The sequence below is a fragment of the Callorhinchus milii genome, unplaced genomic scaffold, assembly GCF_018977255.1.
Source record: "Callorhinchus milii isolate IMCB2004 unplaced genomic scaffold, IMCB_Cmil_1.0 Scaffold32, whole genome shotgun sequence".
Lineage (NCBI taxonomy): Eukaryota > Metazoa > Chordata > Chondrichthyes > Chimaeriformes > Callorhinchidae > Callorhinchus > Callorhinchus milii.
In genome coordinates this window covers 2,176,344-2,198,110 of record NW_024704773.1, presented here as the reverse complement: position 1 = coordinate 2,198,110, position 21,767 = coordinate 2,176,344, and the positions used below count along the sequence as shown (strand labels likewise).

The following is a 21,767-nucleotide window of genomic DNA, read 5'->3' as shown; positions in this document are numbered from 1 at the left end:
GTGCTTTGAGGTGTCTCGAAGACGCGATAAGGCGCTACATCAAATGCAAGGATTATTGTTATTAATTATTAAAGACGTTACATTTTCGATACAAAAGAAATAACGACACACAGTGCCGGGCTTTATTATTTTTAAACGCGTACATCAAATTAGTAATGGTGTCCCATCGTTTCCGAAACTAGCAATTTGTTTGCCTCCTTCCCTCTGTTGCTGCACTGATTTGACGCCAATGCCAACTTCTCTGCCCAGCGGCCAAGTGTGTGCGTGACGTGAGCCGAGCGCCGGCTGCCAGTATCAAAGATGGCGGTCGCCCTCCCAGCCTGGCAGCGGGTGAGGCGGGGCCGATTTACGCATGCGCGAGGCTGGCATGTGACACCATTTTTGTCGCTGGTGACCAGACGGGTCATGCAACAAGATGGCGTCGGGGCAACAGTGGGTGTTGGTGGAGATGGTGCAGGCCGTTTACGAGGTAGGAAACGAGAGCTGACCGGGCGCAGGGAGGGGAAAAAAACGATTAAATAGAGCGCATGTAAAGCCGCCTAAACAGCGGCCCGGAGTCCGAGGGACGGCACGTTCTTGAAGATTTGAGGCGTTAAAAACCAGCCGCGGCGGCTTGAGGAATCTCACTCCGCTGCCGGAAGTGACAGGGCCGAGTGGTGGATTGACGGCGCCGGCGGCCAATGGCGGGCGCGCTTCCGTGGGGCGCGTGACGTATGAGGTGGGGGGGGCGGGACCTGTGACGTGGTTGTGATGACAGCCCCGGGCGGGGCCGGGCAGCTCGGCATAGCTGAACACACACGGGCACACTCAATGCCCATAAGATCTCGGTGGAGCTGTCAGCGCGGCGCAGGGGTCGCTTTTCTGCCTCTCGGTCAGAAGGGTCCGAGAGCCCCACGTCGGGACTCCCGGACTCTCACGGTCTCAGCTGAAGCTCCGAAGCGGCGCTGAGCGTGTGCTGCATCGTCCGAGGCGCTGTCCTTCCGATGAGACGTTGTAACCGAGGTCCCGCCTGCCTGATCACCTGGATGTGTTCAAGATCCGATTCAAACTCGCTCCTGGTGTCCCGGCCAAAGGTCACCGAAATAAAATTGGTCACTCGCTCCATGTCTGTTTGTGGGACGTTGCCGGCTATCACGTTTCGCCCACAAAACACACGGTCAATCCTGTGAAGCACTTTGTGAAGTGTCTCAACAACATGATATCAAATGCAAGGATTGCTATGTATCTAAAATATTCTATATACGTTAGCATAAAATTGCGACAGGTCACTAAAGTAATGTTTCATCTATCTGTCTATCCGGTTGATGAATTCGCTTCCTTTCTGGGAATAGGTTGCTCAGAGTAATGGCATCACTGCTAATTGCAAACTGCCTGAAACACACAGCTGCCAATGTGGAGTCCTGTAGCTCAGTGGTTAGAGCACTCGCCTTTCAAGCGAGCGACCTGGGTTCAGTGCCCGGCAGGACGAAACCTTGGGCAAGTTTCCTTGCTCCACACAGAGCCTAATAATCCCTCAAGAAAAAAAACAATAATAAATTGGTCGCTTCAATCCACGACTGTTTGTGGGTCTACTCCTGTGCGCAATTGGCTGCCGCATTTTGCCCACAAATATACAGTCAATTCACTTTACAGTATATTCTGTAAAGCTCTTTGAGATGTCGAGAAGTCGTGAAAAGCGCTATATCGAATGCAAGGATTATTATCAAGGCTGAAACTGATAGATTCTTGAAAAATAGAGGGATTAGGGGATATGGGGATAGGGCAGGTAATCAGAGTTAGGTGAGAAGATCAGCCATGATCTTATTGAATGGCGGAGCAGGTACAAAGGGCTGAATGGCCTACTCCTGCTCCTAATTCTTATGTTCTTATTATATTATGATACTGAATCAGGTAGATATGAGTTCAGACCCCATGTCGGGACTTTTGAATTTGTAATCTAGGCTGATGCTCCAGGGCAGTGCAGGAGGAATGCTGCATTTTAAGAGGTGGTGCCCTTCGGATGAACCAAGGTCCAGTCGTGCTATTGAGGTGGATGTTGAATATCTCCTGTGGCACTATTCGAAAAGATGAGAGTTTTTCCTGGTCAACAATCCCTCAGATATCCGCTCGACTGACTCCGGCCTCCAACCTTACAATCTGTTTGGCTGGATCCGGCCTCCCCTTTATCCCTTGTGCCCTCCGTTTCACCAGCAGTGGCCGTGCCTTCAGCCACTACGCTCTGGCACTCTCTCCCTCAATCCCTCCTCCTTGTTTCCTCATTCCCTACATTCATATGCCGCTTAAAGACTTTCTGATCGTGTTTACAGTGACCTCCCCCCTCCCCGTGAAGCGTTCCAGGACACTACCCAGCGTGAAAGGCGCTGTATAAATGCAAGTTGTTGTAAATAAAATTGGTCATTCACTTCATGGCTGATGTGGGATATTTGGTGTGCCCCAATTGGCTGCCATGCTTGCCTACAAAATACACGGTCATTATGTTTTACTGTGAGGGAGTTGAGATGTCCCCCTGGCATAATGAGGTGCTAAATCAAATGCGAGGATGATTATTATAAATAACAAACAAGCATGAATGTTGGAAATCCAAAATAAAAGTAGAAACCACTGGAAATACACAGCATTATAATTTCAGGAATCTGGAAAAGCAAAAAAAAGTTGAGTTACTGGTTTGGGTGTGATCCTTTATAATAAATAGAACCAGCCCATTTATAACAAAAGGCGACATCCAAATTTGTAACTTGTTTCTGGAGCTTCTGGTTGTCCTTTTGATTTTATGTTGTGGTAACTGGTTCATTTTTTTTGTAAAACGTGCTGTTCAAATTGCTGCCTCTATGAAAATAAGGGTGGAAAACTTGTTTTTTCCTAAATTTGAAATGCTTTTGCTTTGTTAGTGGGGGGGGGGGGGGGGGGGCGGGGGAGAGACATAATTAATTTGGTTATACAGTGGCGTCATTTTAGTACTTTATAAGATGTTTTTTCCATAATATTCATTTCGTATTCCATAATATTCATGGTGAATTTATTTTCACCAATTATGGATACTTTTGTACATTTTGATTTGATTAACCCTCTTTGCTTTCTTGGTACTTCAAATTCTATATACACAACTAGAACGCCAGTTGACCAACAAGGATCACAACATTTGTGGTCTTGACCACCAGCTCAATAATAGAATTGTTTACCAAGTATCGCAATACCACATTTAAGTATTTCTGCTGCTTCCTTGTTATGACCATAGCGTTGCACTGAATATTCACCGTCATTCAGATCTAGTCACAAAATTGCAAGAGAAGTAGGATGAAGACAGCCCTGCAACCCATTTGGTTTCATCTTTCCACAATACCCACCCTATAGTTTCTAATTTTAAGATTATGCCCTCTTGTTCTGTATTCCCTCACCAGAGAAAATAGTTTTGTTGTATCTCCCTACTGAGCCCCTGTATTATAATTTTAAACACCTCGATTAGATCACCCCTCACACTTCTGAACTCCAGGGAATACAAACCAAGTTAATGGGATTTAGCCTCATAATTTAATTTCTTCATCCCCGATATCATTCTGGTGAATCTGCGTGTATCCCCTCCAACGCCAATATATCCTGTAACTCAGTGGTTAGAGTATTCACCTCACAAGCAAGAGACTTGGGTTCGATTCCCGGGCAGGGGAAAATGTTGGGCAAGTTTCCTTACTCCACATGCCTCTGTTTACCCAGCAGTAAGTAGGAGCCTGGTTGTTAGTTGTTTGGCGGATCACTTTTCCGGGGTTAATAATTCCTTCAAAAAAAATAAATTGGTCACTCAATCCGCGACTGTTTGTGGGATACTGCTGTGTGCAATTGGCTGCCTCGTTTTGCCCACAAAATATACAGTCAATTCCCTTTACACTATATTCTGTGAAGCATTCTAAGACATCTCAAAGATGTGATAAGGCGCTATATTAAATGCAAGGATTATTATTGTTATCCTTCCAGGGCTCTGTACAACTGAAGAAGCATCACTTCCTCGCTTTTGTATTTCAATCCCCTTTTACATGAAGGCTAACATTCCATAAGCCTTTTTTTACATCCTCAAAAATCTTGCACTACGATGTTAGAACAGTGAATGTAATCATAAAAGTCTGATTAATAGGTTCTAGAAGTGGTTGTGAAAGACTTTGTACACTGTGCTCTGTGCACGTGGCTTTACATTTAACATGAGAAGTTGCATCATTTCTGATTATTGATTAATTCGTGCTCTGTTTTAATGTTTTTTGTGGAATTTCCTTATTGTGCATTTAGAGCTGTTTGTTTCATGCTTTTTGATCTTACATGTTTAAGAATCTTAAAATATTATTTTGTTCAGCAACTGTAACCCTTCCAGATGCATTCTGGTTTTCCTTGGTCAAGCAGTCAATGATTCAAGTTAAAAGGTGTCGTCATACATGCAGGAGATTGCATAATCGCTGAAGGATTCTTGATGTATATTTGTAGAGTTGCCTTCAATATTGAAAGCACTGGACAACGTGGACTCAGGCAATTTAGAAAACAATTTGTTTATGCAGAGAGTGGTTAGAATGTGGAATTTTGTACACGATCTGTAGTTGCAGTAGACTCCAACGTGAGCAGAAAAGCAGAGAGTAAAAGCAGGCTGACACTGAGCAGGGTAAATATATAAATATGTCTAGCGGTCCAAAATGGATCTGGAAAAGGATTCAACATTTTATTTTAAATAGTCAACAATTGCAATCCTATTTACATCATATCTTTACAAGACAATCTTGTTCAGGGAAATGTAAGCATTGGTCATCCCATTCCCCGCCTACAGAACCAGTTGCTTGTACGTAGGATGGTTGAAAGAGTTATTTTTAAAGGGAGGTATAAAGTCCCAACAATTGGGACACCAATTTCCAAACAGCTCTTGACTTTTCTAGTGGTTCTATATACATTGAGCAATAGGTGATTTTTAAAGAAAGAAGTGTATTCCATTAATACAACAACAACAACAAATTACACTTGTACAGAGCCCTTCACTCCAGAAAAATGTCCCAGGGCACTGGACAATCAGGGGTTGGGGATGCAAGCTGGGAGTTGTGGTCAGAAGGGGAGTAGGGCAGGAGGGGTGGGGGTGGGAGGGTGGCCGAAGGCATGGTCGAGGAACAACAACAGCAACATTACATTTGTATAGTGCCTTTCAAGTCGGGAGGACATCCCAAGGTGCTGGACAGTCAGTGTTTCGGACCTGAGCTGGGGGTCAGAGAGGGTGGAGGGCAGGGGGGGGGGAAGCAGGGTGATCGAAAGCACGGTTGAAGAGGAGGGTCATGAGATGGATCTTGAAGGAGGCAAAGGAGGGGGCGAGGTTGAGAGACTGCGGAATGGAGTTCCAGAGGTTGGGGGCAGAGTGGCTGAAGGCCCTCCCTTCAATAGTGGGGGGAGCGTGCGGGGGACGTGAAGCAGGCCGGAGCCCGCTGAGTGGAGGGAGCGAGCAGGATGGTAGGTGGTTAGGAGGTTGCAGAGTTAGGGGGGAGCAAGACCATGGAGGGCCTTGAAGTTAAGAACGAGGGTTTTGTGTTCGATTCTCTGAGGAATGGGGAGCCAGTGAAGCCGGGCAAGAACGGCCGTGATAAGTTCCCGGAGCCTGGTATGGGAGAGGACACAGCTTGTGGAGAGAAAGTTGGGAAATCCAATGAGCAGGCAGTTGTCATACTGTAATACCCAGGCCTCTGGACTTTTCTCTGCATGGTGAATTATGCTTCAAATATAACAGCACTCCTCACAAGTTTTGTTTTCATACCAAGAAGAAATCAGATTCCACAGTTGGGCAAATTTTGTGCTGCTCCACACTCCATTATCCCATACATGCATAAATAGATCACCTATTACTTAAAAGGCCTAGTCAAATGTGGAATTCCATTATTATGCAACTTATGTGAATTTATTTGAATTCTTGAACGTTTGTATGTTTTTTGGATGGTTTTGCTGTTGCACTATAGGTATTGTGTTTAATGCATATTGTCTATTTGGTAATATAAAATCCCGCCTTCGGATGAGACGTCAAACTGAAGTCCCGTCTGCCTATTCAGGTGGATGTTAAAAATTCCATGGAACTATTCGAAAAAAGAAGGGAGTTTCTTCCCGTGTCCTGGCCAACAATCCCCAAATAAAATTGTTCATTGGCTATTTGTGGGACATTACTGGGTGCAGTTGTGCTGCCATGTTTGCCTACAAATAAACAGTCATTTCATAGTAATTCCTATGAAACACTTTGAGACATCCTTCCGACGTAATAAGGCACTGGATCAAATGCAATAACAGCAACAACAAATTATAGTTGTATAACACCTTTCACATCAGGAGAATGTCCCAAAGCGCTGGACGATGCAAGGAGTATTATTATTATTATAAAGCAATACATTTTATAGATTTTTTCCACTCCTTCCTCATACAAGTTTATGCGAGCACACAATTCCACAGGTGCCTGCCACCTCATAGCACCTCCATTCTCATATGTGAGCCTTGATAGTGAGTGTCAGTCTATTAGAACAATGACCGCTGAGTTTGACCTTGTTCTTACTTGACATGAACCTAGTTTACACTGAGTTAAGAAGAATGATCTAAAGGAGTAAGCCAGGTTTGTTTTGCTTTGCTCAGAAACCAAGGCACACTGGGACCCAATTGTAGTTCTATCCAGGCTGAGATCAGCAAACTCAGCACAGATGAGGGATCAGCTGGCCCTTTCTGGTCTGTAAGACTGAGTACCAAACCAGATAGCGCTTTACCAATGAGCCTTTGAAGGAGTCGATGTTTTGATAGGTCAGAATATTTTCATCCCAGTCAGAATACAGTATTGTGGTGTAGTGTACACAGCATGGAGAGCATTGTGAGCATGCAAATGAATAAGAGGCTTTTATTGTGTGTTTCAGGCCCCAGCTTACCATCTGATTCTGGAAGGAATTCTCATTTTATGGATCATCAGACTCCTGTTCTCCAAAACCTACAAACTCCAGGAGCGCTCTGACTTAACAGAGAAGGTAACTGAGTGTAATTAGTATACTTCTCACCCTTTTTGTGCCAAATGAGCATCTTCTTATAGTCCTTGTAACCTTGTCTTCATAAGGAGAAAGAGGAGCTTATTGAGGAATGGCAGCCAGAACCACTTGTCCCTCCAGTATCAAAGGAGCACCCTGCCCTTAACTATAACGTTGTCACAGGGTAAGTGTACAAACCCTTTTGGGATAGAGCTACAGCCTGTTCTTAAGTCTTGCCATTTGTTTTCTGCCATTTTAAATTGTTGTGAATTGGCTAACAAACGTCTACATTTCCAATTGAAGTACATGACTAATCATTCTTATTATTTCGAAACACTCCTACGCTCTCCTGAAGGATCAGTGCCTTGTGCTCTGGTACTGAGACTTGTTGACGAGAATTCTCTCGTACCTTCGTACTCTGCTGATCTTGCTGAGCAATGGTGTGGACTCCACAACTGACCTCAATGTAGGAATTGTTATCACTAAATGATAATTTTTTTAATCATCATTTTTTCAGATTATATGTCCATTATTGTTTTTTTAAAGCCCTACAAAGCAACATCTTGTCACTTTATTATTCAAAAGATTATACCTTTTGCATCTGAATTGTTCCGTAACATTTTAGTGAATTGCTACTAATTCTGTTTTTCTTTCTAATTTAAATGTTTTTCAGTCCCCCAACCCACAAGATCGTGGTTAACGGTAATGAATGTATAAACTTTGCCTCCTTTAATTTCCTTGGCTTGCTGGATAATGAAAAAGTCAAGGTGAGTGTTCATTTATTTAAAGGTGTGATGTTTTGGCTATTTAAGAAATGGATGTATAGTAGGTGGTAATTTGCTTTACTGTAAACTCTGGAAACTGTTTTTGTGTAATTATACTTTTGAGTAGATGTTGAAATGATAGCCGTTGAGGCTTCGGTCTTACATAGTTTGCATGATTATCGTAATGGTAAACTGAGATTTTAAATTATGGATCGTGCCATTTTGTAATAAATTCAATGTTACAATTGTGATAACCATAACAAACAGATTCAAGGTGAGGAGCTGTGCAAGGCGACCATGTTATGATCACAACCGTCTTCTGTATTGTTTCTACTTTAAAAGGAAGGTTCTAAATTGAGATTCACACATTTTCTTTCATACGCAGAATGTGGCTTTGGCTTCACTGAAAAAATACGGTGTTGGTACATGCGGGCCCAGAGGGTTTTATGGAACATTTGGTAAGTTCAAATTTATTTTTATTTCTCAATAATTAATTTTTAAAAAAAATTGGGGCTATTTCTTTAAGGTATTGGCAATTAAGATGATATATTTTCAGCCTTTAACTCTTTAAACCTTATGTTCTGAACAGGTTTGGGCATATTCAGAACAAGTCCGGATCTGATTTATGAATGCTCAGTTATAATTTTGTGTTTGTTTATAAGGAAATAAGAAATGGTTCAATTTTTGAGGGTCGGATGGCTTGACCCGTGGAAATCCATTACCATGCTGAAGAATATCCAGACAAGACTGAGAGGTCCATATATCTATGTTGGAAAATTCCCTGTATCTGGACACAATCTGCTTACCTAGTTTTGGAGTGTATTGATAATAATAATAATAATCCTTGCATTTGTTAGACAGTCTTATCACGTCTTTGAGACGCCTCAAAGTGCTTCATAGAATATACTGTGAAGTGAATTGACTGTCCATTTTGTGGGCGAAACATGGCAGCCAATTGCACACAGCAGTGTCCCACAAACACCCACAAATAGTCGTGGATTGAGTGATCAATTTATTAGTATCATTAAAAAAAATATTACTCCCGGAAAAGCAATCTGTCAATCGACAACCAGGCTCCACTTACTGTTAAGTAAACAGAGGCATGTGGAGTAAGGAAACTTGCCCACACTTTGCCCTGCAGGGAATCGTACCCAGGTCTCTCGCTTGTGAGGCGAATGCTCTAACCATTGAACTGTATAGGCCCAGTTTGGCGAGAGCTGGGACTTGTAAATCCCAAAGTGTGTGTTGGAGTCCTGCTGGAATTTAACCAGAGACAATTGCATAGCTTGCCATTGAGAGTACTATCCGAATAGCTTCATGCTGTTTGTCCAGCTAACATTAGGGCTACCCATTGATCATTAAGACTTTAGCTTGCAGGGTTAATGGGAGCCAAGTGGGAAGAATCTCATCTCCCAATCTGTCCCTCTGTTGATGAGTCAGGCAGGCTTGCTTGTCATCAGCAGTACCCTGGAGTACTGCGGACCTACCTGGTTCACGAACCAGACTACTGAGACCAGCACAGAGGCTTGATTTGATTGTGACATTCTGTTATCAAGCACATAACCTTGAGCAGCTCAGCTCCAAGAAGACTCACTTGAGTCCCACCACGCCCCCCCTTTACCAAGGAGGATAGTTAATACAAATAAACCCTGGTGGGTGGACTCTAGCGGGAGGCGGGATCCAGTCCATTGAGCTGAAATTTCCAGCTAAGTGTAATTCCAATGCTGGTAATGCAAAAAAATGAATATGCAGTTCCAGAAAATGACAGTAATACATTTTCCAGGACTGCATATACACTTCCACAGCTGTACTAATAAAAGGAGTCACTTACCATAGGATACCGAATGCAGGAGAAAGGAGGGTGAGGGCGGAAGCTGGGATCACATGGGCTGCTCAGCACATCATTGACATACACTAGGAGAGTTGGCCAGCAGTAGCCTACATGCGGAAATTTAAAATATTTTTTGATTTGGGGCCCAGCCTGGCAAGGGTCGAATTCCAGATACCTGGAGTCTAGTAAGCCAGGATTTTACTTTACTAGTGGTGAGGAAAAACAAATCTGAATAAAACCGCCTGGGTACAGACAATGAAATTCCTTACACAAAAATGTTCTAAAGTATGTTTAGTCTACTAACTAATGCTTATTTATTATTCCTTGCTATAATTTATGATGCATCTAGTATGTTGCATGCTTACACACAATATTCCTCTGCTCAGATGTTCACTTAGAACTAGAGGATCGAATTGCCAAATTCATGAGAACAGAGGAGGCCATTATTTATTCGTATGGATTTGCTACAATAGCCAGTGCCATCCCAGCATACTCGAAGAGAGGAGACCTTGTGTTTGTGTAAGTCTCTTCCTTGTCACATTCCAAGTATATTGGGGTGGGCTTGAGCAATATATTTTCTCCTAATTTGCTCAAGGAGAAAAAGAGTGCAATATAGAGGAAGCCCTGTTAAAACACAGTATTTGAGTTCCATAAAAATGGTCTTGAATTCAACCTTCAGCTCGCATTGCAAATCCTCAACTGTCCATCACCTTGGGATGTTTTCTCGGTGTGAAAGGCGCTATACAAATGCAATTTGTTGTTGTTAAGTAGAGTTTATTTTTATTTGTATAGTTAAATAGAGTGTATTTTTATTTATAAATCAATATCTAAGCTCTGTGAATTGTATATACATGTCACAAACTGCTGATTTGTTGATCACAAAGAGCTTAGTTTATGAACTGCAAAGCCTATTAGTTCCATAGCCCTACCACTCATTTGATTCTTTTCTCAAATGGGCCAACTGCTGCTGACTTGCATACTTTCCATTCACCACAGTGCAAAATGCCTTCATTGATAATTCAATTCAAAGATTAGACCAATATTTTTGTCTGGAATCATGGAAAATTATTTTTCCATCTCCCTTGCTAGAGCAACAAATCACTGTAGAAATAGTGGTATCTTGGCTGCTATTTGCAGATGTAAGTAAACCCGAATAATAATAATCCTTGCATTTGATATAGCACTTTATCAAGACGTCTCAAAGTTCTTCACAGGATATACTGTGTAGTGTATTTGATCGTGTATTTTCCAGGCGAAACGCAATAGCTAATTGTGCACAGCAATGTCCCCCAAAAGTCATGAGCTGGGCCAATAGAAAAGTGCAGAAATATTTGCCCAGAAAACATTTAGCAAATTCAATGGAAAATTGCTGGGGGAAGGGAGTTTGGGATATTTGGCAGAAAATGCCTGGGAGTTGATTGGTGCTATTGAGGTACATTTTACTGCCAACCTACATTTTTTCACTTTATTGATAAAAACTAAACAGGAAGAAAAAAAAATACGAATTGCTTCCTTAACAGAAACTGAGTGGGCTTTTTTTTAGGGGGTTTGGAGGGGAAACACACCAGTGAAGCTACAGGAGCTCTTGGCCCAGCATCACATAGACCCAGAGAGACATGCACACACAGACACACACTCAGAGAGATACACACACTCAAGAGACACAGAGGACACACATTCACAGAGACAGAGAGAGACACATTCTCAGAGAGAGATAGACACTCACATGGAGACACCTACAAACACACAGAGGAGAGGGAGACACAGACATACTCACATAGACACTCACAAACAGAGCGAGAGGCACACACACTTACAAATGCATATAGAGACATACATACAGACAATCATACGCACTCACTCACAAACACACACAGACAATCACAACAGCGGGGCCTCCGATTGAAGCCCATTTGCCGCTTGTACCGTGCATGCGTGTCCGGAGCCACCCCGCCCACAATGACGTCAGGTAAACAGTTGGGAAGCCCGTGGGTCAGAAACTACATTTATAGCGGGTTTGTAGCGGAGGGGGGCATTTATAGCAGGTTCCACAGGAAAAAGTGCGGCCATGATTTTTTATTGCACCAGGTCATGAGTTACCAATTTTAGTTGGGGGATTTGTTGGCCAGGACACCAGGAGAAACTCCCTTCTCTTATCAGATAGTGCCATGGGATCTTTTTTACGTCCACCTGAACAGCAGACGGGACCTAGGTTTAATGTCTCATCTAAAGGACTACACCTCCAACAATGCAAAACCCCCACAGCACTGTGTTGGAGTGTCAGTTTAGACTATGTGATTCCAATTCCTGAAGTGGGACTTGAAGGCACAACCTTTAATTTACGAGTAGTGAGATGTAAATCTAATATTGATAAATGCATGGGTGGAAATGTAAATGACATAACTTGTAAGAAATTGATTTAACTTGTAGCAAAATGGTAGGGATGTGGGTTGTTTCCAAAATTTGTGTTTTTCTAATGGGTTGTATTTGAAATAAACATTGAAATGTCTCAAAATACTTCACAGATGACTGCTATCAAAGTGCGTAATTGTTTGTAGGCAAACCCTTATTGGAAGGTGGGGAGAGAAAACTTGTGTATGTTACAGGTGAAATTTTTGTGGTAATTATGTCTTTAATACAAAAAAAATACTTTCGGTGGGTGGGGGAATATTTTTTAGAGTCCTGATGAGTTGATGGAAATAGCAAGTCTGTCTGGTTTAGTTAACAAACCTGATTTTCTGTGAGAAAATTGAATTAGCATTAGTGGATAAGTCATTAATCCAAAGGTCTTGTTAACTTTACTTCCTCACTCATTTGAGTACATTAATTGCACCAACCCAATTTACCTCTAGTCATATTTAACTTTGTTTTTTATAAAAGGGTGCTGGCGATTCATTACAAGGGGCTACGGTTTAACTTAGATATTTTAACTCGATTTGCAGAGATGAAGCAGCATGCTTTGCCATTCAGAAAGGTTTGCAGGCTTCACGCAGTAACATAAAGTATTTTAAACACAATGATATGGATGACTTGGAGAGGCTTCTAAAAGAGCAGGAATTTGAGGACCAGAAGGTAAGGTGCTTTATGAGTTGTATTAAATCCTGTTGGCCAAAAAATGCCTTTGTCTCAAACATTCACCACGTTTGCCAAGTCTGTTCTAAAAATCCCTTCTTAAATTGCTTTTCAAGAATCCTCGCAAAGCACGTGTGACTCGAAGATTTCTCTTTGTAGAAGGATTGTACATGAACACTGGATCTATTTGTCCACTTCCAGAACTGGTAAGGAATTAATAATGGTGTGAACACAGTGGTGAAACAATAAAAAGACAATAGGTCTTTGGTTTATTTAGCAGCACTTTACTTCTGAGTCCAAAGGCTAGGGATTCAATTCTCATGTTAGGCTTTTAAACTCATAGTCTAGGCTGACATTTCAACATAGTGCTGGGGGAGAGCTGCATTGTTCGACTTTCCACCCTTCAGATTAGATATTAATACAGTGTCCCGTAAGGTAGAGATTTCATGGTAACATTTGAAAAGAGAAAGGAGTATCTCCAAGTGTCCTGGCCAACAATCCCTCAAATAAAATTGGTCATTCACTTCATGGCTGTTTTGGGGATGTTATTGTGCATCAATTGGCTGCTGTATTTGTCCGCAAGATACAGTCGTTGCACTTCACAGTAAATCCTGTGAAGATGGTTAAGACTGGCTCCTGACGGGAAAGGTGTTATATCAAATACAAGGATTGGTATTATTGATAATTGTGTTCCTTTAATTCAAAGAAAAGAAGGATGTTAGGTAGAAAGATGGTGACCGGAATAACAAAAAAGAAATATGTGGTGTTTTACAAAACATAGCAGTTCAGAAGCTAGTTGAGAATTTAAATATTTCAGTTCTATATCATGTATCTTACTGTTTAGGTAAAACTAAAGTACAAATACAAAGTGCGGATTTTCCTAGAAGAAAGCTTGTCCTTTGGAGTTCTAGGAGAGCATGGACGAGGTGTAACAGAACATTTTGGGGTGAATGTAAGTTTATATTTTTGTTTTCATTGTGTGTTGTGCAAACTGCAGTCCTTTTTTAAATACTTGAATATTTATAGTGTAGGTTGTCACTCGTGGGAGGGGGAGGTCCTATAATTGCCATTGTCACAGGTGCTATCTTTCAGATTTGACCAATGTTAAACCTTGGTGCTATCTCCTGTTCTTCAGGTGGGTGTTAAAGATGCAATGGCACAATTCGAAGGGAGAAGAATTCTTTCATTGTCCTAGCCAATACTTCCCCAAATAAACTTGGACATTCAGTTTGATATTTCAGATTAATTGGACATTTACCTTATTGTATGGAGGAACCTGAGTCGTGCAAAATGGCTTCTATGTTTGTCAACAAAAACAGTCACTACACTTGACAGCAATTACTGCAAAAAGTACTTTACGATGTTTTGACCTATTAAGATGCTATAAAAATGCAAGTTTCTTTACAATGTAATAGGTTTATTTTGTTTTCATCTATTTGAATGTTCAACCCAATATCTTGCTGTAATACCAATGGCCTCAAGGCAAAATATATTTCAGAAGACTAATGATTTTCCTCTTCCTTTGACAAAATCACACAGATTGATGATATTGACCTCATAAGTGCAAATATGGAAAACGCATTGGCTTCCATTGGAGGATTCTGCTGTGGAAGATCATTTGTTATTGATCACCAGGTACATCCATTTCCAATTTAGTTTGGGCATTGAATGATGTTTCATGTCTTCAAGATGATAGTGAAAAGATGGAACTTATTCCAACTAAAATTCTTTACATTCTTTGATGTGCCTGGTAGCTCAAAACCTTTAAGATTTAAAACATTAGTCATATGTATCTACACTGTTAATTCTAGGGTTTAATGTTAAACAGCAAGGTTGATGTGTTTCTAAAACATTTATGAACAAAACTTGTTTTTTCTGATCCACATAATGTGCGCTGATATAGCTTGCCAAAATTCTAAGGATTCGCCGACTATGAGTCTTCTGTTCCAAATTGGCACAACGAACAAATCTCAGCTGAATCTTTTTATGTGTTTTTTTCAACCTGCAAGCTTAACATGAAAAGCTTTACGTCCCTACGTACTAAAAGCATGGTACTAGTAGATGAATCTTTCCCAGACATTGGTGCTAATATGCACCATGTGTAAACACATATATACAGAGGGAATTGTGAGTGCAAATATGAAATTATATAATTAACTATTGAAAATGATTGGTTATTAATTGCATATTTTAGGACATTCTTCATACACAATCATTCAGACATGGCACATAATGCATCTGTGTTGCATATGATTTACACGTGGTGCATAATAGAATAAAGCTTACTGTCACAATCGTTCAGCAATTGTTCACATTTTAAAATTGATAACATGGTGCACAATACTTATCCAAGGGTAGAGCATCCAATCCACCCTTTTTTGATTTGTAGGTTTAAGCATATGGTTTTAAGTTCAGGTCTGCCTTGGAATAACTGCTGTCTTTGCAAAATGTATCTCATTAAGCCACTTCAGGCTCGAGAACACCCCTATTTAATTCCTCCCAAAAGAGGATATTTATTTAGACATTTTACCATAATTAAAAGGTTCATACTTGAAATTGTTATTGACTGCTTTTTAACTTTTCTGGAATTCATTTATTTCTCATGCTTTACTTTGAGGACATTAAGATTGTTTGGGTGAAGCTTGGTTACTAAGATACAATGCAGTTTTTTTATTATTTTAGCGACTTTCGGGACAAGGCTACTGTTTCTCAGCATCCTTACCACCAATGCTTGCTTCTGCTGCGATAGAGGCTCTCAACATTATGGAAGATGATCCAGGTATTGAAAATGCTGACTGACTGGATTTGTGTTGTATATTTTTTCGGTTATACCTGTGTGCTGGTACACCAGTGCTATGCACCATAGATTGGTGGAACAGGGTTGATTCTGGGTTGTCCCACGTGGTGCATTGCTGCAAAAAAGAAACAAACTGAGCCATGACACTTCCTTCCATATGGGAAGGGAGCATGACTCATTCCAGTGGTACTTCATGCCATTGGGCATGGAACCAAGACTGCTACATCACAATTGTGACTGATGTGGGGAAAAATGCTAAGGATTTCTCCCCACAAACATTTTTCCACTGTGCTCATGTTGACTGCTGCTGCGGTAAATTCCATGAGAACCAGGTTTCCTCAGAAGCTAAGTCTTTCTTCATGTTTGAGGGCAGACAGTGGGTGTAGCGAGGCTTGTTTGACTTTGGAAAGCAGCCGAACCTGACCCTGTCTACTTTCAACATTCACACTCGGCACTTTCCATTAGGTTAATGAATAACGATCAGGGATGAGAGCACAAGCATTTTTTAAGGCATTCTAGTTATTGCTGAAATCAATTTTAGCATTCCTCCTGCCAACCTTCCTAAGATCATCTTAACATCTCGCAGACTGAGATCAAAACCGTGTTCTGTGTGGCTCAGATTCACATTGGCTGCAAACCAACTGAGCTTTCAGGAGAGCTGGAGGAGGATTGTATTTTTAATTTATATAAACTTCTTATTTACACTCGTATAGAAACTGACTTAAAGTGGAAACTATTACATCATTTTTGTCTGTTTCCAATTTGAATTTCTGCTTTCGAATTGTCCAGCGAAAATAAGCATTATTCAAGAAAATTACTAGAAGTTATAGGAAGGCAGATAATGGATCTGTTTATACACTGCATCTAGCCGTTTTTAGTGTCAAATACAATAAAATGATACGACATTTACAATGTTTTGCAGATATTTTCAGAAAATTGAGCCAAAAATGTCAACAAATCCATCTTGCTTTGCATGGGTAAGTGCTCAGTTTTTGTGATATTGTGAAATGCCTTTTTTTAAACAAAAAATCTGAGGTCTTACATTTTTTATGGTCTTAGCTGTAAGGCCATTGTCTTGCAGGATTTTGGGAACAACAGCATCATTTTGCATATATATAGCGCCCCTCACGCAGAGTAGCGTCCCAGAGCACAGAAACTTCTTTAATTCAAATATAATATGGAAGCCAGCTTTCTGCAGTTATTAAAAATGTTGAATTAAGATTTTCTTTCCACGTGCTTTTCCTTGCATTCCTTGTCTGAAACAACATCTATAACCACCAATATTGGGATCTAAATATGTAGAATTCCTAAATAAAAGATCTCAATTATGCAATGCCAACTTGGGGATATACCATCTGCTTTCAGCGTGGTCAGCGTGATGTACTTTGAGTTCCCATTGTGATTGTTTAAGGAATCCTGCTAGAAATTGTTGCATATTACACCTTCTTCTATGTGTAAGCATTGCTCTGTTTTCCAGTTGCACATATTAAAACAATTGTTTATGGTTTAATATGTAACAAACTAAAACTGCACTGTAGAAGTTCTGTTCTGTCCCGTGCCATCAGTGTAAACAGTATTAATATTAAAATATTCAGCAACATTTCAGGTGATTTTACAGCAGAATAATCCTGGATTACTTCTAATGTATGAATTTTATTGTTACAGTATATCTGGTCTGAAAGTTGTGGGTGAATCATTTTCTCCAGCCTTTCATCTACAGCTGACAAGGAGCAGAGGATCACGAGAGAATGATGTGAAGCTATTGCAGGAAATTGTAGATTATGTGAGTACTTCAGAGTAGTACCATGTAAATACAGTGATGGATATATATTCGTCCTCAGTCATTAACAATGGGAAATGCAAAAAATTCACTGGGAGTGATCTGAGTTTACCAATATGTGAATCGTGCCATTACTTAAACAAGGCTATTGGCAGCTTACACTATACATTTATTAATTTTATCACTTTTAATTTTTACTAATTTTTTAAAACAATAAAAACAATAACAACAAAAAGTTGATCTGCCATCAGTGCCATATAAGCAGTGGTGGCCTAAGGTCATCTATCTGAGTAAAATAGTTGGGATTTATTAACTCATCTGTGTGATAGATAATGAGGTAGTTATCAGGTTATTGATTACAATACGTTAATTGTGGGACTTCAAATAACCTTCTACATCTAGAGTGCTTGTATACATGTGTAAGTTGTTTGGTAAGCTGGGTGTGTTGACACATGTCGGAACCCAACACAGTGCTTAAGAGTATCCAAACCAAACTGAGTTCCACGTATCCCACCTTCAGGTGGAAATTCCGAAATATTTTTATGGAATGCAATGTGAACTCTCTCCCTGGAGGGATGCATCCTGCTTATCCGATTCCAGATAGAATTAGGCACAGGCTTGGGGACCTTGAGTGTGTGTTGGGGTACTGCTGGAGTCTAACCAGCTAAAAACATATAGCTTGCCATTGAAGGCATTGTCTGGCAATCTTTTCTACTGCTTGCTCAGCTAGCCCCCCCTCCCCCTCCCCCCCCCCACCCCCACCACTGTCAAGGGCTGCACTCGAGCTGAGTTTGGAGTGGCGGGGGTGGACGGGAATTAGGATATAATGGAATAGAACTACTTCAGTTTAACTGTTGTTGAATTTTTGATTCTTGTGCTTTGTTGAATAGTGCCAGAACCGAGGGATTGCATTAACTCAAGCTCGCTACTTGGATAAGGAGGAAAAGTTTTTGCCGTCTCCAAGGTGAATTTAGTTTTTATTTTGTACAATCCATCTGATTAAACAGATAATTTCCAGCTGGTTTTGGTAAGTATATATTGCTGCAGCAAAGTCCATAAAATATTTTAAAAGTGAATTAGATAGATGCTTCTAAAAGGCAATTGGATATATGCTTGAAACAATTATCTTAAAGTTATGGGGAGTATGGGATGAGGTTAGGTGTTTCATGTGGAAAATTAGCAGTTCACACTTGATGGACTGCACAGTCTTGTTCTGTTACCTTGGCATATGTGAAAGTATTATTCTGGGTTTGCTTTCTGTATACCTGGAAGTGTTTCTTTACTCAGAGGGTAATCAACAATGAACAGGTTGCCAGGAGAGGTGGATGAGGCCAGGACACTTGATTCATTATAAAAAGTAGCGTGATGCTGTCGTGGGGGGAATGGTAGGGTTACTATTCTGGAAGGATAATAGTTAATATTTTTTGCATTTGGTATAGCGCATCCCTAAGCGCTTCACAGAATTTTATTGTGAAGTAAAGTGACTGGATTTGTGGGCAACCAATTTTCACACAGCAGTATCCAACAAACAGCCAGGAAGTGAGTGACCAATTTTATTTGGAGGATTGTTGGCCAAGATATGGCAATTTTTTGAATAGTTCCATGGGCTCTTTAACATCCACCTGAACATGCATGAGATTGGATGGACTGAAGGGCTTCTTCATCCAGACCAATTTCGTGATCTTTGTGATCCCATTTAATACTTTGTACAGTCTATAAGGTCTCCTCTGAGATGTTTCTTTTCAAAGCTGAGAAGCCCCGAGTTTGATCATGATAGGATGGGCATCCAGAGATTACCTCCTCCTTCGTGAACACGTGTCAAATAAACCAGCTGCTTATAAACTGCATTCAGAAGCAAATGTTTTGCCTTTTGGAGCTTGAGACAAGGAATAATTGGTGAGCTCCATTCTTTGGTCCCTGAATATCTGTACTTACTTTGAATCGAGGATAGAGTGCACCTGGTTTTGCTGCTGTATCTACATACTAAATGAGACAACATGTAACCACTAAAGAATGGAGCTCATCAACTCTCCTGACAGAAACCAAAGGCAAAAGCAGAACTGTCTTCCAAGACAGCAGGTTTAGGTTTGAAAGCTGAAGGGCTTTTGCGTGAGTTTATCATTCAAACCTTATGCAGTGTTATGTTTCCTCTGAGAGATTTTATACGTTCAGACATTTCCTAAAGCAAACCGATGTGCCCTCCATTCCACATGTGGCTGAAACATGTGTGTAGCAGCTGTAACTGTAGATAACCCTGTCCTTAGCCTGAGATATTCATTGGTGGCTAATAATGTTTGCTTACATTTTTAGCCAGAAATTCCAGATTTCACTTGCTCTCAAGAGGTATTTAGTATATTTTTGCAGTCTTGAGATTGATGAAGGGGCATTATATACAGAACATATATTTGGAGTAACCCGCACATTTTAAGCATGCACAATTGCCTGGCAACCGTTAATATATTAAATGTGCAGTTTTAGCCGAGCAGGGTTTACCTATTAGTCTGTAGCTTGACTGAGGATGATTGACATTCCTTGCCATGCACTGTTTTGCCAGAGGTTACCCATGTGTAGCATGCAGAATGAAGAGTGAAGGCTGAGTTTAATGACTATCATTTTATCCATCTATGCAGAACTATTATCAAGTTTAAACTGTTGCTTTCTCGGTGGGGTGGGAGGGAGGAATAAAAGCTAGTTTACTTTTGTTAAGGTTTTGTTTCCAATTGTGTCCCCATGTACTGTAATTAATCTGCCCATTGTGATATTTTGGATAGCTAGAAATATGTTGTTTTTAATGCCTTATAGTGTGCGGGTGGTGGTCACGGTGGAACTCACGGAAGAAGAGTTGGAGAAGGCAGCATCAATAATCAAGGAAGCAGCTGAACATATCCTTCAGTAGGATGGCCTGGTGTTTTAATATTGTGATCTTCAGTGGACCAGAAATCGAGCAGGCACGTCACGTACCAAAGGTTGCCTACTCTGAAAGAGTGTGGAAAAACATGATCAATAACCACAAGATAAGGATGACACAACTGCAGTAAATTAACATAACTATTTTTTTCCTTTTTTACTTATTTTCCTTCTTGTGTTATAATTATGGAAGTCCTGCTTGAGAAATCTTGAGTACAGTTGGCTTAAAATAAATGCAAAAAAAATGAAAAAAAAACTGGTTGCTTCAACCATCAGGACAAATCAAATGAGGATCCAGGAAAATTTCCATCTTAGAGTTTCTTGTCCATATATTACATTTTTGTTTTGTAAAATAATTAATTTGTTCCCAATGTTTGTAAATGACTGTGTGCCTCACGGGAGCAATCTGTATTAATAGTAGTTCCTATCAATTGACAATGTGGTGTAAAGCTTTGTGTAAAATTATATAAGGAACTAAAATCTGTTGCTTATTTTGAATTTTCCTATTTTGGAATGATGATCAATTTCCTAAAACATAGTACATTTGTTGACATCATTGTGCACGGGACTTTTTTTTATGTCTTGCTTGATTATGGGAATGCAGTCCCTTTAAAAACTACTGATGTTTAATTTACTTTTATTTAAAACATTTCATTGCTAGATGATCATTCCATATTTAAAATAACATTAATTTAAATGTTTTTCCTGATCCAGCTGTGGAATTTGGGTGGTTGCACATTCTTCTTCATCTGTTAACTCTTGACACTTGTTCACCAATACAAAGAATGCACTTCAGAGGAAATCTTTTCTTTTAAAAGTCTGTTTCTGGGATTACACACCAGTTCTTGTGAACTGATAGCTGCTGTATTAACAATAAAATGTTTACCTTTTGAAATTAATACTCATTATTTGGATGCACATCAAAGTAAAAAGCAGTTCCAAAATAGACTTTTTAAAGACTATGAAGAATGTGAACTTACCCATGGGTTTCCAGTCTGGCAGTTTCAGCAGGAGTCCTGGATTGAGAACTACATTCTCAAGTCACTTGGACTTTTATTTACTCTGTATCATTTCTTCATATCTTCCCCAATCCCTCTCAGCTGTTTGTTAACATGCAAAGATTGTGCTGGAAAGGGCTTTATTTGTGTTGTGTGTGTGGGGGGGTGGGGGGAGGCGACAGGAAGAGGAATGAGTGTGTAAGTAGAGAGATACTAGGGTACGCAGTCCCATAGAACTACAGAATGACTAGACTAATTACACGGTGACAATGATGACGATCGCTAAAGTTTAAATATGAGTGATAAGTCTAATGCTTCCATCCCAAATGGTATAGTACTCACATCTCAGAAACCTCATCCCTTTGACTTGAAAATAAGTAGAGTACAGAAGAGCCTGAATAAAGACACGCCCGGTCTAGTTTAGTGAACCAGCTAACTCCTATTAGGTAGTGGTTTACTGTACATAACATTTTCTAAGCATATTAATGTGCTTTCAACAAGATTTGGTTGTGTCCCATTTAAAGCCTGCACCCTTGTTCTCACCGTCAAGTTCCTCCATGGTCTTGCTCCCCCCTACCTCTCCAACCCATAACCCCATATCAGCCTGTCCTCTCCCTCCA

General features: G+C 40.4%; 1 protein-coding gene and 1 non-coding gene across 2 annotated transcripts; both read left to right on the top strand.

Moving 5' to 3' along the window:
- Positions 1–395: 395 nt before the first annotated feature.
- Positions 396–21,521, top strand: sptlc1 (serine palmitoyltransferase, long chain base subunit 1). The gene is made up of 15 exons (XM_007900037.2): positions 396–469; positions 6,894–7,001; positions 7,088–7,182; positions 7,672–7,765; positions 8,148–8,220; positions 9,980–10,112; positions 12,536–12,665; positions 12,782–12,871; positions 13,510–13,617; positions 14,205–14,300; positions 15,348–15,444; positions 16,385–16,439; positions 17,128–17,245; positions 18,133–18,206; positions 20,045–21,521. Exons 1-15 carry the CDS (start codon positions 416–418, stop codon positions 20,136–20,138), a joined length of 1,419 nt encoding a protein of 472 aa, XP_007898228.1. The 5' UTR covers positions 396–415; the 3' UTR covers positions 20,139–21,521.
- Positions 1,397–1,468, top strand: trnae-uuc. Its single transcript has one exon. It is a non-coding gene; the product is annotated as a tRNA-Glu (tRNA).
- Positions 21,522–21,767: the final 246 nt, after the last annotated feature.